Genomic DNA, 16,515 nt, shown 5'->3' on the forward strand with positions numbered 1-16,515 from the left:
CTAAATTCTGTATAATGGGCTATAAATATGATGAGAGTACATGGGTGAAGACTAAACATGAAAAAGGAAGAATAGTTGTAATAGATGGCAACAATTATAATTTGAGAAAATTATGAAAAATCAAAACTACTGTTGAAGCACTAATTTTTTTTTTTTTTTTGAGACGGAATCTCTGTCGCCCAGGCTGGAGTGCAGTTGTGCAATCTTGGCTCACTGCAAGCTCTGCCTCCTGGGTTCACGCCATTCTCCTGCCTCAGCCTCCTGAGTAGCTGGGACTACAGGTGCCCGCCACCACACCTGGGTAATTTTTAAATATTTTTAGTAGAGACGGGATTTCACCATGTTAGCCAGGATGGTCTCGATCTCATGACCTCGTGATCCACCCACCTCAGTCCCGCAAAGTGCTGGGATTGCAGACATGAGCCACCGCACCTGACCAAAGCACTAAATATTATTAAAAGTTACAGACCACTAAAGTTCAGTGCTTTTTGAAATAATGTGTCATCATCTTCCTTGACATAGGATCAAATTAAACAGTATTACATCCATTCCTTTTTGTTCTTTTTTTTTTTTTTGAGACACGGTCTTGCCGTCATGCAGACTGGAGTGAAGTGGTGTGATGTCGGCTCACTGACGCCTTGACCCCCTGGGTTCAAGTAATCCTTCTACCTCTCAGCCTCCTGAGTATCTGGGACTACAGGCATATGCCACTACACCTGGCTAATTTTTGCATATTTTGTAGAGACAAGTTTTTGGCATGTTGCCCAGGCTGGTCTCAATCTCTTGGGCTCAAGCGATTGTCCAGCCTCTGCCTCCCAAAGTGCTAAAATTACAGATGTGGGCCACTGTGCCTGGCACATCTATTCTTCATAATTCACATGTATACTCTCCCTATCAGATAATTTGCTTCAGGATTTCTGATTAAAATGTCAGCAAAAGCACTTGTATATACTATGCCTTTACTTTGCTCCAAGCCTATAAGAATGCAGTGTGAAAAAATTTAATCATAAGTAAATACATTTTATCTACATTTAAGACAAGAAAAATCTCAACAGACCATAGAAATAGAAAAGAAAGTTTTAGTGATGAGTGGATGTTGATGCTTACAGTAAGTCCTCAATGTTGTCAGTAGGTTCTTGGAAACTCTGACTTTAAAGGAAATGATGTATAATGAAACCAGTTTTACCAAGTAGGCTAATGGACAGAAACAAGAGTTAAGTCCTTATGGCATATTTCTGGTTATAAAAACATCACCAGACTTCTAGATAAAGACCAAAAAACTTTAAACATTGAAATAACTGTGAACTGGACATAAATTTAAGAAAGAGTAATAAAAATAAGATATTATAATTACTCACCCAACTGTTCCAGTGCAGGGTCATGAGTGGCCACAGTGTATCCTGGAAGGTTAGTGCACAGGGTGAATACCAACCCTGGACAGGATGCCATTCCATCACAGGGCACACCTACAGATGCACCCACACTCACTCAGACTGGGAACATTTAGACACAGCAACATATTAGGGATGTGGGAGGAAGCCAGAGTACCCAGAAAAAAAGCCATGCAGACATGGGGAGAGATTGCAAATGCCACACAGTGGCCCCAGCTGGAATTGGTTGTTTTCAATCAATATGATGAAAGGACCTATTGTACAGAAACCTAGGTGATCTTCGTGGGAAAGAGAACCAAAGTATTTTGCAAATGGCAGGAGATTGGAACTGGATTCTCAGTATAAAAGTAGGGAACTGGGACCGTGTTTTAGGCAGTGCACCTATACCTGAAATACTATACCTGAAATAATTCCGCCTGACACTGTTGGTATTTTCCTGTGACTCAATGAGGCAGTTAGGCAAAAATAGGAATGTAACCCTATAATATATGTAGAGGTAGCACCTGGATTAGAGCTCTACTCATGAAGGACCAAAGTTCCAGTCTTGTTAATGTTAGACCTGCTCTGGAGCTGTGTAACTCCAGAGGGCATGAGTAACCATGCAACTACACAGCAGGCAGGAGTTCACAGAGGATAAAACTTCCACATAAAATGAACTTGCAAACAAATATCTTAGGAAACATAAGGAAATATATTGCCATAAGAGATATCAGACATATTAAGTAGGATCATTTACATCTGAGGAAATGAGAGTAAGAACCACAATTCCAAAAAAAAAAAAACCTTATAAATGTTTAAGATTTTCAAATGAAGTCATAATTCACTATGAGAGAAGTAAATAAGAACAGGTGGAATGAAAAGGGGCCACTTGCAAATCTTGTAAAAAAATTGATAAAAATAAACTGTTGGGTGGATTAAAGTCAAGTTGGCATAACAGAAGAGAGAATTCGTGAATCAGAACTATCAACTGGGAATTGAAATTGAAACTTAGGATGAATCAAGTCACCTAGAACGTAGAACAAAGAGGTAAAGAGGTTTAAAACGTGAAAGAGAAGAGACATGGAAGACATAAACCAAAAATAAAATTCAGAGCCCTCCCTCAACCATCTGAGTGGACTCCCTCCTCTCAGCCAGGAACTGAAAGTTAACCTGAAAGACTGTTTCAGGTCATTATGGGAAGCAGGGGTGGATATGCCTCTTTACACCCTTCTCCCTTTTGGAATTTGGGAAAAGCTGACCAGCATTTAACATCAACACAGACCTTAAGTTTGATAAGAAACATTTACAATCTATTCTCTCTAAAGCCTGCTACCTGGAGGCTTCTTCTGCACAATAAAAGTTTAGTTTCCATAACTTCTTATCGGAATCCAGACATTCCTTTCTATTGATAATAACTCAGCCAATTGCCAATCAGAAAAATTTTTAATCTACCTATATAACCCAGAAGCCCCTGCCTCGAGTTGTCCTGCCTTTGTGGGCTGAACCAATGTATATCTTAAATGTATTTGATTGATGTCTCATGTCTCCATAAAATGTATAAAACCAAGCTGTGCCCCAGCCACGTTGGCCACATGTTCTGCTCAGGGCTGTGACATGGGCCATGGTCACTCATATTTGTTTTTTTTTTTTGTTTTTGGTTTTTTTTTTGAGACGGAGTCTCGCTCTGTCGCCCAGGCTGGAGTGCAGTGGCCGGATCTCAGCTCACTGCAAGCTCCGCCTCCCGGGTTTACGCCATTCTCCTGCCTCAGCCTCCCGAGCAGCTGGGACTACAGGCGCCAGCCACCTCGCCCGGCTAGCTTTTTGTATTTTTTAGTAGAGACGGGGTTTCACCATATTAGCCAGGATGGTCTCGATCTCCTGACCTCGTGATCCACCCGTCTCGGCCTCCCAAAGTGCTGGGATTACAGGCTTGAGCCACCGTGCCTGGCCCGGTCACTCATATTTGGCTCACAATAAATACCTTCAAATACAGAGTTTGACTTTTTTTGTTGACAAAGATAACTGAGGAATTCAAGAATGTAAGAATAATGTCAGGGAAGAGAAATTTTCCAAGGCTGAAAATTTGTTAGATTTGGAGAAAGATGTGTGTCTTCAGAATGAAAAAGCTACCAGTTTCAATGAGGAGAAACAGGGAGGGAAAAACAAACAAACAAAAAACACCTCTAAGTATAGCATAAAGGAACTGTAGATCAAGAACACACACACACACATTCTAGCAATTAGGGAAAAGTATATTACTTACAAAGAAATGGCAACCAGGTTATCAACGCATTTATTAGAAATCACAGTTAATGCTCGCATACAATGAAGTTGTGACCATGTTAAGAAAATGAATCCAAGTGAAACATCATTTCCCTTTATGAAAAGATGGATTTTTCTACAGTGCATTGTATTTACTGGAGATTTGCTAACCCAGCCTTTATTTAGATTATACAGTTGTTCAATTTCTGAACAATTGTGTGCATATACTTTTCCATTGGTTAGATTTGTGTTTCCTTGCTGAAATAACACAATAATTTAAAATTAATGTATAAAGCATAAGTAGGGTTGAAGATGTCTACTAAGGAAATAAGGATTTAATGAATACTTACCACTTTTTACAACAGTTAATTTGCACACATTTAGTTGAGGTAAAAATGAAGAAAAGTAGATGCTTAAGATAACTTTTTAGCATTCATTATCAGCCTTTTGTGACACTGCATTAGTTTATGTAGTGTCAAATCTGATTAACATCAAATGAGTAAGACTGTATGCTCAGTATTGTGTAAAGCATCTACCATTTCAAAAGAAGCTTTAGATACAGTCTACTTCTTAAAGAGCTTAATTACTATTAGACAGCACAACTAAGACTTTTAAGTGATAATCACAAAAGGACTTTTATTATTAGCTCCCACTACCTTTATTCAGTGACAGAAGTTCTTCTGCCCATGACAGAAAATTAGAATCTGATCACTCTTAAACTCCTGTGTTCCCTTTAAGGGAGTAAATGCTTTCTTATCTCTTATGATAATCAAATCTTACATCTCTTTTTATGTTTTTAGCTACTTCCCTTCTCCCAGAGTGTACTGCTGCTGCGTGACTTACCATGGGTGAAGGGATCCCAGGGGCTTCTTTTCTCTTTCTTGCTCATTTTTCCCCTAACTCCGCAGTCTCTATTTCTGACTTCTGTGGAGTTGGAGCTTGGAAAAATGAGGGAAAAGGAAATGGAATAGAAACGTTCCTACTTGACTGCTACTGTCATAAGAGCCTTTACTTTTTCTGGGCTTAACGGATTTTTAAAGTCAACCTCTCTTATATTTTCATGGGTCTTTGGAGATCCCCTGTTCTGCACATCTCTTATCTACAGTTCTTTCTGGGTTAGCATATCTTTTACTCTCTCCTTAGCCTCTAGAATTCTAGAAATAACCTTCAGCTTCTCAGCTGCTGAGCTCTATTTCCCTTTCTTGGTGGCCCTCTTACGAAGGACCTAAGACAATCCTTCATGATGGCTCACTCTCAGATTTCCAAAATGGCTCCTGAGAAATTCTCACCAATTTTTTTTTGGGGGTGTGGGGGGGTCTGGTTAATACAGGGAGTTTAGATTTATTCTAATGCAGCAGTAAATCTGTATCATCCTACCTCACTCTTTTCAGTGTGCAGAGTGTGAATCAAATACCAGTCCCCTTAATTATGGGGAACATACATCAGTCTTTCCAAGTTGTTCCATTAAAACTCCTTTCTTTTCATTTGAGGTAAAGGAGGAAGTATACTGTCTTAGGTATTAGATTTGATTTTATCCTACTTGGAACCTAATAAGGTAACCTGTTACTCTTTTATGAATGCTGGCAGAAGACATAAGACTCCTGATTTAGAGACAAGTGACTTTATTATTCACAGCACAGCAAGTATGAAGAACATCAAATTTATGTCAGTTCTCCTGGACCTCAAGTCCCATGGGGAAATTAGGAAGACTCAGATGGATCCTTACATACAGTAGATCGTATTATAGAAGAGGAACACTGAGCTTGGGTAATCCACTGCTTTTATGAAAAGCAGTAAGCACATTTACTCTTTGTCCCAGAGGGAACATAAGTAAAACTGTTATATTGGTTTTTTGTTTTTTTTTTTTTTTTTTTTTTTTTTTTTGCTATTCTGATGTTTATAAGCAAAAATTGAAAAAGATAGATTTACTATTCTTTAAGGCACTCAGTGGAAAGAAGAATAAAATCACATATTGCTTCTTTATTTCACCAGTAAGCACTCTCATTAGTAGGTTATATTATTTTTTAGATGGAACCATCTGAAGGAGTAAAATAAATGATTAGGGATGTTTCTCGCTTCCAGTCAAAATTGATTAATGAGTATTATTGATAGGGTCTCCTTTTTAAAGTAAGACTTTCCTTATACTTGAATAAAACTATAGTTTTACTGAGAGGGTACAGTCTGCCCTCACATTCTGTTCATTCTTGGTATTTTCAGTACATATTTGTAATGATATTAGGGAAAAACAATTGCAATAATGGTTTCTCTGGACCTACAAGATAATAGTCTGAATATTTTGTATTATCTCTTTGAAATCAAAGGAATTATTTTATAAACCTTTTAAAATACATATATCCAGTAAAGTCTCTAAATTAATTGAATTGTAAATATATTTTATAATCCTTTTATTATCTTTTAAAAACCAGACCCAATAGGAACAATTTTGAAGGTCACACAAATTGTTTATCAAAAAATATAGAAACTTACCAGTAAGTTAGTATACAGTCATTTAATCGCTTCATTAAATTTTTGTTCATTATTATTTCAGTTTCACAGCTTGTAATATCTCCAGCATTAAAAAAGAAAGTTATGCAGTGGTTTAAATTATGAGCCAATAGTTATTTATTGGTAGTTATTTACAGCTGAACATTTACACAGTATTCAGTAGCATTGCTAGGTAATAGAGGTTATAAATGAAAGATATAGAACTGGATTTGCCATTTTTTAGCTATTTCAACTTGGGAAGATACTTTGTTTTTGAATTTTTCTCATCTGCAATATTATAAATTTGAGGCATCAGATGAGTTTGTGAACAGTGTTTTTAAATTTTCGTCTGGTATTGTTAAAATGTCTCTGTTGACAAATATGGTTTATTAATAGTTGTAAATACATTTCCATGTTAAAACTTATGTGTATACAAATTCTCCCAAAGCCAGCTATATCTGTAGAGGTGAATCTGGGGGTTCAGGGGTTTGTGGTATGTGGAATATCTGTTCCTGGATCAGTGGGTTTATGTGAAGTCTGCATGTGGGCAAGCATGTCTGTTTGTCAATGGATGTATAGGGGTTGATGTGCTTACAGATGACCCCTCCCTGTGTATATGTATTGTGCTTTCACGTATGTGTTTTCTTTGTGCATGTTTGTATGCATGTGTCGAATGAAGAGCAGTTTGTTCATCAGGGTTTACTTACTGACACTTTAAAGAAAAACAGGAAAACCACACTGATTATTCATACTTATAAGAAGGCAGAAGAAGTTTAAAATTTTTATTTTTAGAAGTTTAAGATTTTTGTTGAAGGATATAGTATATAAAATTTATGTGTTGAGGGATATAATATATAAAATTTGCTTTTAACTAGTCTATAGACCTTTCTTTTGGGACATGTGATCTTTAAAAGCATTAAAGTTTGTCATATATTTCCCGTTTTATAAAGAAGAGAATAACAGCTTGAGATTCATGATTTTTCAAATTATATTTTCATAAAAATTACTTGAGTTAATACTTTCAGTGATTGTTTTGGGGAAGGAGTTATCTCAGTTCAGCCTTTGTCACCTTTTCCATTACCATTTGTCTGTAATTTTTGTAAAGCTTTATCTCCTTGTGAGTTGTTAACTTCATTCTCCAGTCAGTATAGAATGGTGACGAAGAGAGCAGACTCTGGAATTCCACTTACTGAGTCCAAACACTTGTTTACCACTTAACAGTGTGACTTTTAGCAAGATCTTTTTTTAACCTTTCTACCTGTATTTCTTCACCTCTAAAATAATAATAATAATAATAATAATAGTACCTGTCTCATGTGCTTTTGTTGAAAAATAAATGAGATCATTCACATAAAAGCAAGTAGCAGAGTGCCTTCTACAATGCTGGTACTCAATAAATAATTAAATAGGAAAATTTTAATGATGCTTTTCTATTGTTAATTGACACAGTCATCAGACAAACTGGCCTATAATTACTCTTAATAATTGCTAGAAAGAATATGTTATTAGGCAGAAGTGCATCATCAGAGCATTTTCAGCATGTTGAATTATAATTTGTTTAAAATTATATTACCTGCATTTGGCAAAGGATGAATTTCTATTATAGGAATATCCCTTTACATGAAGAGGGTGTGTTCTAATGTCTGTTAATTGTTAGAAATGTCATTAACGGAAATAGACATCATAGTTGTATGTTTGCAGAGGTCTTCTGTTTTCCAGTAGCTCATTCCTCTTTGCCATGCAAGGCAGGAAGCATAGCTGCCCAGCCCTCTTCAGTAATCAGCATGATTCTCTCTTCTGTTAGCACTGTTTCCTACTAAGAACCTTAGAACCTAATTACAGCCTTGGGCATGTCATTCATTTCTCCATCCAGGTAACTGAACTAAGAATTTTTGCCTAATTTGAGTCAGGTCTCTGCTTTCTGCTCTTGAGCTATTACCTTGAGTGACCTAGTATTGAGGATATAAGCACTTCCCCAGAAAATCTTCTGTGGTCAAGGCTACTATGTTAAAATAAAAGAACACCCTTCACCCCCAGCAATGGAAGGAGAGTTCCAGTTGTTTGATGTCTTTGTCATTTTTTGGTTTTGTCATCTTTTAAGTTTAGACATTATGATGGGTGTTAATTTATATTTCCCTCATTAGAATGATGTTGAGCACCTTTTTTATGCATACTGACCATTTGGATATTCTCTTTGGCTAAGTACCTGTTCAAGTCTTTTGCCTACTCTTAGACTTTTTCTTATTGCTTTGTAGGTGTTCTTTACATACTGTGGATATGAATTCTTCATTGGATATATGTGCTGTAAATATCTTTTCCCAGTATATGGTCTGCCTTTTTATTCTAATGTTGTCTCTGCCTTCTTTTTCAAAGATGAAGAGAATTTTAGTTATTACTTTTGGTTCCTGTTACATACAATTTTAGCTTTAGTCACCATGTTCTGGACAGGTGCTACCCTATAGGTCACCTTTGTGTGAATTAGATAAAAACACTCCCTCTGATTAGAAGCAGCCCCACTAGCATAAGTTTTTTTTTTTTTTTTTTTTTTTTTTTTAAAGGACAGTGTCTTTTAGTGAAGGAAAAGTCTTCTTTCAGGTAGCCTGAGTATTCTGCTAAGGCTACAGCTTACTGAGTAGAGCTTGGTCTGGCCTGAATTTACCCCTCAGTCTGGTGCCTTAATGCTTGCTTAACACTCAAACCGCAAACCTAAGATGGCACCCTAGGGCAGGTTATCTTTAAATATTCAGAGTTTCTAACTATTGAATACAAATTATTATAGTTTATGTATTGGATTTTCTCTTTTCAAAAGGTTGTTCTTAAGTTGTAGGGAGCTAACTTCCAAATTTAATTTCCTAGTTTTGAGTTGGTTATGTCTTAAAAGTTTGGTTATCAGTTAGATGTCTCACACCCAGGATGTATTTTTCCCACTGAAACACTGTTCTGTGGAATCTTGGTTTATAAACCAACCTATAGTAGTGCGATAGAGAGACCTTAACCGCTGTATGTAATGGGTGGTCTTTCTATAGCAAATATTGTTTAGCGGTCTGTCTTAGGGTAGCAGTGGCATACTTCCCACATTGTCCTAACACTAGAAATAAGGATTACTTCTCTTTCCAGCTACCTATGATGGTTGTGCTTGTATCATGGTGCAGGGGTACCTGTGGATAAGAAGGATGAACTGAGGACACCAGGTCTCTTGCTAGTGATAACCTATAACATTTTTCCTGGTTTTAGGCTAGCTCCCTTCTTTTTTTCTTCTCTTCCCGAAGCCCCCAAATCCTGCTTCTTTTCTCACTGCCATCACTTAGTCCTGTTAAGATTTCCCATTTCCCTGCTCTATGGTGGAATATAATTCTTTCCGAGAAAGATTTCTGTCTTCTTCAGTCCTTGAGGCAAAAGTGCTCAGCCAGTCTTTTGAGGATGAGGGTTTTGGTTTTGTATTTTTTATTTATTTATTTTTTTTTTAAAATGTTAACAGTAGTGGGGGAAATAGGACAAAAGTAGCAAGTAAACAGAGCTGATGTTACTAAGTTTTCAAAAAATGTGTTTCTGGTTCTCAGATGTTAAGTAAGGCCAGTTTCTAGTTTTTCTTCATTTAATTTCATAAATGCTTTAATCTTTGTGACTATACTAATTTCTCTCTATATAGTTATTATTTATTCCTTGTGACCCAGGATCACGTATTTCCTAACTTTTCCATGGTTTTCTTTTTTTTTGTTTTTTTTGTTTTTTGTTTTTTTTTTTGTGACAGAGTCTCGCACTGTCGGCCAGGTTGGAGTGCAGTGGTGGGATCTTGGCTCACTGCAACCTCCCCCTCCCAGGTTCAAGCAATTCTTTTGCTTCAGTCTCCCAAGTAGCTGGGATTACAGGCCCACACCACCACGTCTGGCTAATTTTTGTATTTTTTTTAGCAGAGACAGGGTTTCACCGTGTTGGCCAGGCTGGTCTTGAACTCCTGATCCACCTACCTTGGCCTCTCAGGGTGCTGGGATTACAGGTGTGAGCCACTGCACCCAGCTGACTTCTTCCCTAACTTTTTAAAACCTTGGAGCTAGTGTAATTGGGACCTGTTTCAAGTTGAAAGAAGGCTTCTCACATACTTCTTGACTAGAATTTGAAATATGCCAAGTATATAATATATATTTAGGAAGATGGACTTTTATCCTAATTCCCACTGAATTGTAAACACGAGCATAACTATGTTATATCCCAAAGAAGGTCTGTCTTTGGAATTCACAGTACATGTGAAAAGCTATACGATTGTATTATTTAGGTCAGTAATCTAAGTGAAGTAAGGTTTGTAGCATGATGTAGGCTTTTTGTCTTCAAGGGTTTATTAAGTTGGCTTAGAACAAAACTTTTCTGGCTTATTTTGACATCTCAGAAGCCTTGAAAAAATAGGTTGACTAATAATTATCAATTTTAAGGTTTTTAAATATTTTTTAAATAAGCAAGTACAAATTATATTTTTAATCTCTAGGCATTCTGAGCTCTTTCATATAAGCTTTTCTGGTTTTGCTTTTATACCTCTGTCCTAATTAAATGAATTGTACAGTCTGAAATCCTATTTCTTTTTTATCATAGAGAATTATTGGTCTTGATTTATATTAATTACCTACAAATTTTGATCATTTTCTTATGAAAATTAATGTTCTCTGCAAGAAAATTATATCAGTTCAACAGAGAGGAAGGAACACAAATATTAACATAATCTTATTTGTACATCTTTTGCAAGCACATTTTATGAGAGATTCATAAGCTACATAGAGCTTTAAAAAACTTAAAGGCATCTAAAGATCTCAGCATAAAAGAAACGATATAAATTCTTCCTTGTTTGGGTGCTTCATTTTCTTCCATATTGTTTTCTCTTCTACTGTTAACCATAGGTAAACATTAGTTTTCTCAGCAACCTATATACTTTTACCCTTGAGCATTTATAGGCTTTAATAGTAATTTTCTATTGTGCTTTATATTGCCATGGTTATTCAAGGTAAATATTTAGATAATTTTGTAATACATTGTATCTTTGTTGTATCTCTCTGGGCTCATCGTAGATGTTCAGGGAATAATTATTAATTGATTAACATAATCTTTTCTACAAGGAAAATAATACCAACATTAAATGACTTCCCCCAAATTGTTAATGGTTTCCTTTAAAATACTCAGAAATTTTTTTATATCACCTAAAATATGTAAATAGTTTAATGAATTCCAGGTCATATTATAGTAATGACTTTTCTGTGAAACCAGGGAAGTGTGAACCTTCCTTTTAGGAGAATATACCCTAAATTATATTTGTTTTTATAGGTTTTGCGATTGAAGAGTAATATATATAGTAATATATTAATAATTTACTAATACTAAATAGCTTTGATTCTCCGCAACGTCATGGGATTTACAATTCTAAAGTGTTTAGTAATTGATAAACCAGATCCATTTTGTTTATGTAAGACAGGAACTTAGAAACTAATGTGCCTATGTTTAGAATTCAGGTTTAACTTTAATCAGTAGGCATTTGAAATGCTATTTTTCATCTTATGAAAGGTTTTCAAATAGGAACATATTTCTGGTGTTACAAAGGTAAAATCTGAAATAATCTGGGTAAATGTAGTTAGCATATTTACCAATAACACTATTAAAATTTGTAAAAGTGAAGCATTTGTAGTATATATTTATTTCTCATTTTTAATAATCTTAATCCTAAAAACTTGCAAGGGTAAATCATTGTGGTGAAATACTGTCTCTTCTTAGAAACTTGAAATTTTTTTAATCAATACCCCAGAACTGAAGAAATAAATATAAAAATTTGGTATTCACTTTTATTCTCTTCTTGCTTCTCTTTCCCTGCCCCCAAAGCAGATCGCCAAACTGAGGCAGCAACTACAACGCAGTAAACAGAGTAGTCGTCACAGTAAGGAGAAAGATCGCCAGTCACCTCTTCATGGCAACCATATAACAATCAGTCATACTCAGGTAGGCTAACTTCTTCTTGTCCAGATTTGAATAATTACTTTTAGTTCTTTGAGGAGGAGAATTCATCATTTCAGCATTAAAAAAAGCCATAAATCTTTAGCTCTACTAAATTACTAGTTTGTTAAATTGTTATAAAAAGATTATTAAAAAGCAGTCAGGCGGCCGGACTTGGTGGCTCACGCCTATAATTCCAGCACTTTGGGAGGCCAAGGCGAGTGTATCATGAGGTCAGGAGATCGAGACCATCCTGGCTAACATAGTGAAACCCCATCTCTACTAAAAAAATACAAACACAAATTAGCCGTGGTGGTGAGCACCTGTAATCCCAGCTACTTGGGAGGCTGAGGCAGTAGAATGGCGTGAACCTGGGAGGCGGGGCTTGCAGTGAGCCAAGATCATGCCACTGTACTCCAGCCTGGTCGACAGTGAGACTCCGTCTCAAAAAAAAAAAAAAAAAGCAGCCGGGCATGGTGGCTCACGCCTATAATCCTAGCACTTTGGGAGGCCAAGGCAGGCGGATCACTTGAGGTCAGGAGTTTGAAACCAGCCTGGCCAACATAGTGAAACCGCATCTGTACTAAAAATACAAAAAAATTAGCCAGACTGGTGGTGGATTCCTGTAATCCCAGCCACTCGGGAGGCTGAAGCAGGAGACTCACTTGAACCCGAGAGGCGGAGGTTGCAGTGAGCCGAGATCGTGCAACTGCATTCCAGCCTGGCTGACAGAGCGAGAATCCATCTCAATGGATAGCCTTCTCTTAATAACAGATAAAACAGAGGATAGTGGTCTCAAGGATGATACTGACCTGGGTTGAAACCTTTACTTCCTTCACTTATTGAGCAACTATGGGCATTATCTCATTCAATCTTTCTAACAGTTCCTTTACCCATCTTTCTCTGTATCTCTATGTATTTTATCCCTATTTTACATATGAAGAAATTGAGGATTAACATTTTTATTTTACCCTAGAAATAATTACTAACATATCCCATGGAACCAAATAGTCGTGTAACAGAAGAAACCCACGCCGTATATCAAAACAAACCCCAATTAGAGTTCGCTTCACAAAGATAAGGATGATTCAACATTAGGAAATGTATTAATTTAGTTCATTGCATCAGGAAACCAAAATAGAAAAAACATTTGATTTTTTAGATGCTGAATTACACTTGATAAAAACTCAGTATCTTGTGACTAAAAAAAACTCTCTTACTAAAAATAGGATATTTCCTAATGTGACTAACTGCAAATACAGTAAAATCCTAACAATAAAATATTAGTAGCGTAATTGTTAAAAAATCAAGTCAAGGATGTCTGTAATTATTGATATTATTTTCTAGTGGTTTAGAGGTTCTAGAACAGGGCAGTAAGAAAAAGAATTATTACTACTTACATATGATATTATATATTTAGAAAATCAAAGTGAATTAACTAGACTATTAAAACAAATGATAGGATAGCTAAAATGAAAATTACTGACAATACCAAGTGTTGATGAGGATGTGGAACAACCAGAACAGCCATACATTGCTGGTGGGAACACAAAAAGGTACAGCTACTTTGGCAAACATTTTGTCATTTTCTTAAGAAGTTAAACATATGCTGACCATTCAGCCTAGAATTTTCACCCTTTGGTATCAATCCATGAGAAATAAAAGCATATGTCCACACAAAGACTTGTACATGAATCTTCTCAGAGGCATTATTCGTAATACTAAAAAAAATGGCTCTCTCACCACTCCTGTTCAACAACAAGTTCTAGCTAGGGAAATCAGGCAAGAGAAAGAAAGAAAGGGTATTCAGTTAGGAAAAGAAGAAGTCAAATTGTCCCTGTTTGCAGATGACGTGATTGTGTATTTAGAAAACCCCACTGTCTCAGCCCAAAATCTCCTTAAGCTGGTAAGCAACTTTAGCAAAGTCTCAGGATACAAAATCAATGTGCAAAAATCACAAGCATTCTTATATACCAGTAACAGACAGAGAGCCAAATCATGAATGAACTCCCATTCACAATAGCTTCAAAGAGAATAAAATACCTAGGAATCCAACTTACAAGGGATGTAAAGGACCTCTTCAAGGAGAACTACAAACCACTGCTCAGTGAAATGAAAGAGGACACAAACAAATGGAAGAATGCTCATGGATAGGAAAAAATCAATATTCTGAAAATGGCCATACTGCCCAAGGTAATGTATAGATTCAGTGCCATCCCCATTAAGCTACCAATGACTTTCTTCACAGAATTGGAAAAAAGTGCTTTAAAGTTCATATGGAACCAAAAAAGACCCCGCATTGCCAAGACAATCCTAAGCCAAAACAACAAAGCTGGAGGCATCACACTACCTAACTTCAAACTATACTACAAGGCTACAGTAACCAAAACAGCATGGTACTGGTACCAAAACAGAGATATAGACAAATGGAACAGAACAGAGTCCTCAGAAATAATACCACACATCTACAGCCATCTGATCTTTGACAAACCTGACAAAAACAAGAAATGGGGATGAGGAAAGGATTCCCTGTTTAATAAATGGTGCTGGGAAAATTGGCTAGCCATAAGTAGAAAGCTGAAACTGGATCCTTTCCTTACTCCTTATATGAAAATTAATTCAAGGTGGATTAGAGACTTAAATGTTAGACCTAAAACCACAAAAACCCTAGAATAAAACCTAGGTAATACCATTCAAGATATAGGCATGGGCAAGGACTTCGTGTCTAAAACACCAAAAGCAACAGCAACAAAAGCCAAAATTGACAAATGGGATCTAATTAAACTAAACAGCTTCTGTGCAGCAAAAGAAACTGCCATCAGAGTGAATAGTAAACCTACAGAATGGGAGAAAATTTTTGCAATCTACTCATCTGACAAAGGGCTAATATCCAGAACCTATAAAGAACTCAATCAAATTTACAAGAAAAAAACAAACAACCCCATCAAAAAGTGGTCAAAGGATATGAACAGACACTTCTCAAAAGAAGACATTCATACAGCCAACAGACACATGAAAAAATGCTCATCATCACTTGCCATCAGAGAAATGCAAATCAAAACCACAATGAGATACCATCTCACACCAGTTAGAATGGCAATCATTAAAAAATCAGGAAACAACAGGTGCTGGAGAGGATGTGGAGAAATAGGAACACTTTTACACTGTTGGTGGGACTGTAAACTAGTTCAGCCATTGTGGAAAACACTGTGGCGATTCCTCAAGGATCTAGAACTAGAAATACCATTTGATCCAGCACTCCCATTACTGGGGATATACCCAAAGGATTATAAGTCATGCTGCTATAAAGACACACGCACGTGTATGTTTATTGTGGCACTATTCACAATAGCAAAGACTTGGAATCAACCCAAAGGTCCATCAGTGACAGAGTGGATTAAGAAAATGTGGCACATATACACCAGAGAATACTATGCAGCCATAAAAAAGGATGAGTTTGTGTCCTTTGTAGGGACATGGATGCAGCTGGAAACCATCATTCTCAGCAAACTATCGCAAGAACAAAAAACCAAATACCACATGTTCTCACTCATAGGTGGAAATTGAACAATGAGATCACTTGGACACAGGAAGGGGATCATCACACACCAGGTCCTATTGTGGGGAGGGGGAAGGGGGAAGGGATAGCATTAGGAGATATACCTAATGTGAATGACGAGTTAATGGGTGCAGCACACCAACATGGCACGTGTATACATATGTGAGAAACCTGCACGTTGTGCACATGTACCCTAGAACTTAAAGTATAATAAAAAAAAAGAAAAAGAAAAAAATGGAAACAGACAAACATCAAGTCATGAGTGGATAAACACTTCATAAACCCTGCATCCATGCAATACTGTTAGGCAGTAAAATGAAAGGAACTACTGATACATGGAATAACATGATTGAATCTCAAAAACATCATGCTAAGTGAAAGAAATCAGGAGCAAAAGACTACATACTGTATGATCTGTTATATTAAATTCTCAAAAAGGCAACATTATCAAAACAAAGTTTTAGGGATGCGGATTGACCACAGAGAGGCCCTAGGGAAACTTTTTGGATGATAGAAGGTTCTAAACGTGACTATACTAACAAATCTCAACAAATTGCATACTTAAAATGGGAGAATTTTATTGTATGCCGATTATACCTCATTAAAGCTGTAAAACAAACTGCCAAGCCTGAGACATTTGAAGTGAAAATTCTTATATGCCTTCCTTTTTCTTCTTAATCTGATAGAATTAACATATTGTTTGTGTTTCAAGCAGTTTTCCTCTAGGATACCAATGCATTTACACTAGATCAGTTGACTCATTGACTTAACAAAGAAGACTTACACAATTGTTCAATTTTACATTGAATTTTTGCCATGTGATTATTCTTAAAAACTGTTATCCTTTGCTATACATACTGAAATATTTGTAGG

The 16,515-nt window shown here is 36.4% G+C and overlaps 1 protein-coding gene across 4 annotated transcripts in view; it reads left to right on the forward strand.

Moving 5' to 3' along the window:
• The window catches only part of GLCCI1 (glucocorticoid induced 1), a 138,374-nt gene that overhangs the window by 90,002 nt on the left and 31,857 nt on the right, over positions 1–16,515 (forward strand). For 2 of the 4 annotated variants that reach the window (XM_033193442.1, XM_033193445.1), the window contains exon 4: positions 11,973–12,089. In XM_033193442.1, the coding sequence (XP_033049333.1) occupies positions 11,973–12,089 (117 nt within the window). The remainder of the gene's footprint in view (positions 1–11,972; positions 12,090–16,515) is intronic. The other 2 variants (XM_033193444.1, XM_033193446.1) reach the window with 1 other exon arrangement.

Source organism: Trachypithecus francoisi, unplaced genomic scaffold (assembly GCF_009764315.1).
Source record: "Trachypithecus francoisi isolate TF-2019V2 unplaced genomic scaffold, Tfra_2.0 Lachesis_group4, whole genome shotgun sequence".
NCBI lineage: Eukaryota > Metazoa > Chordata > Mammalia > Primates > Cercopithecidae > Trachypithecus > Trachypithecus francoisi.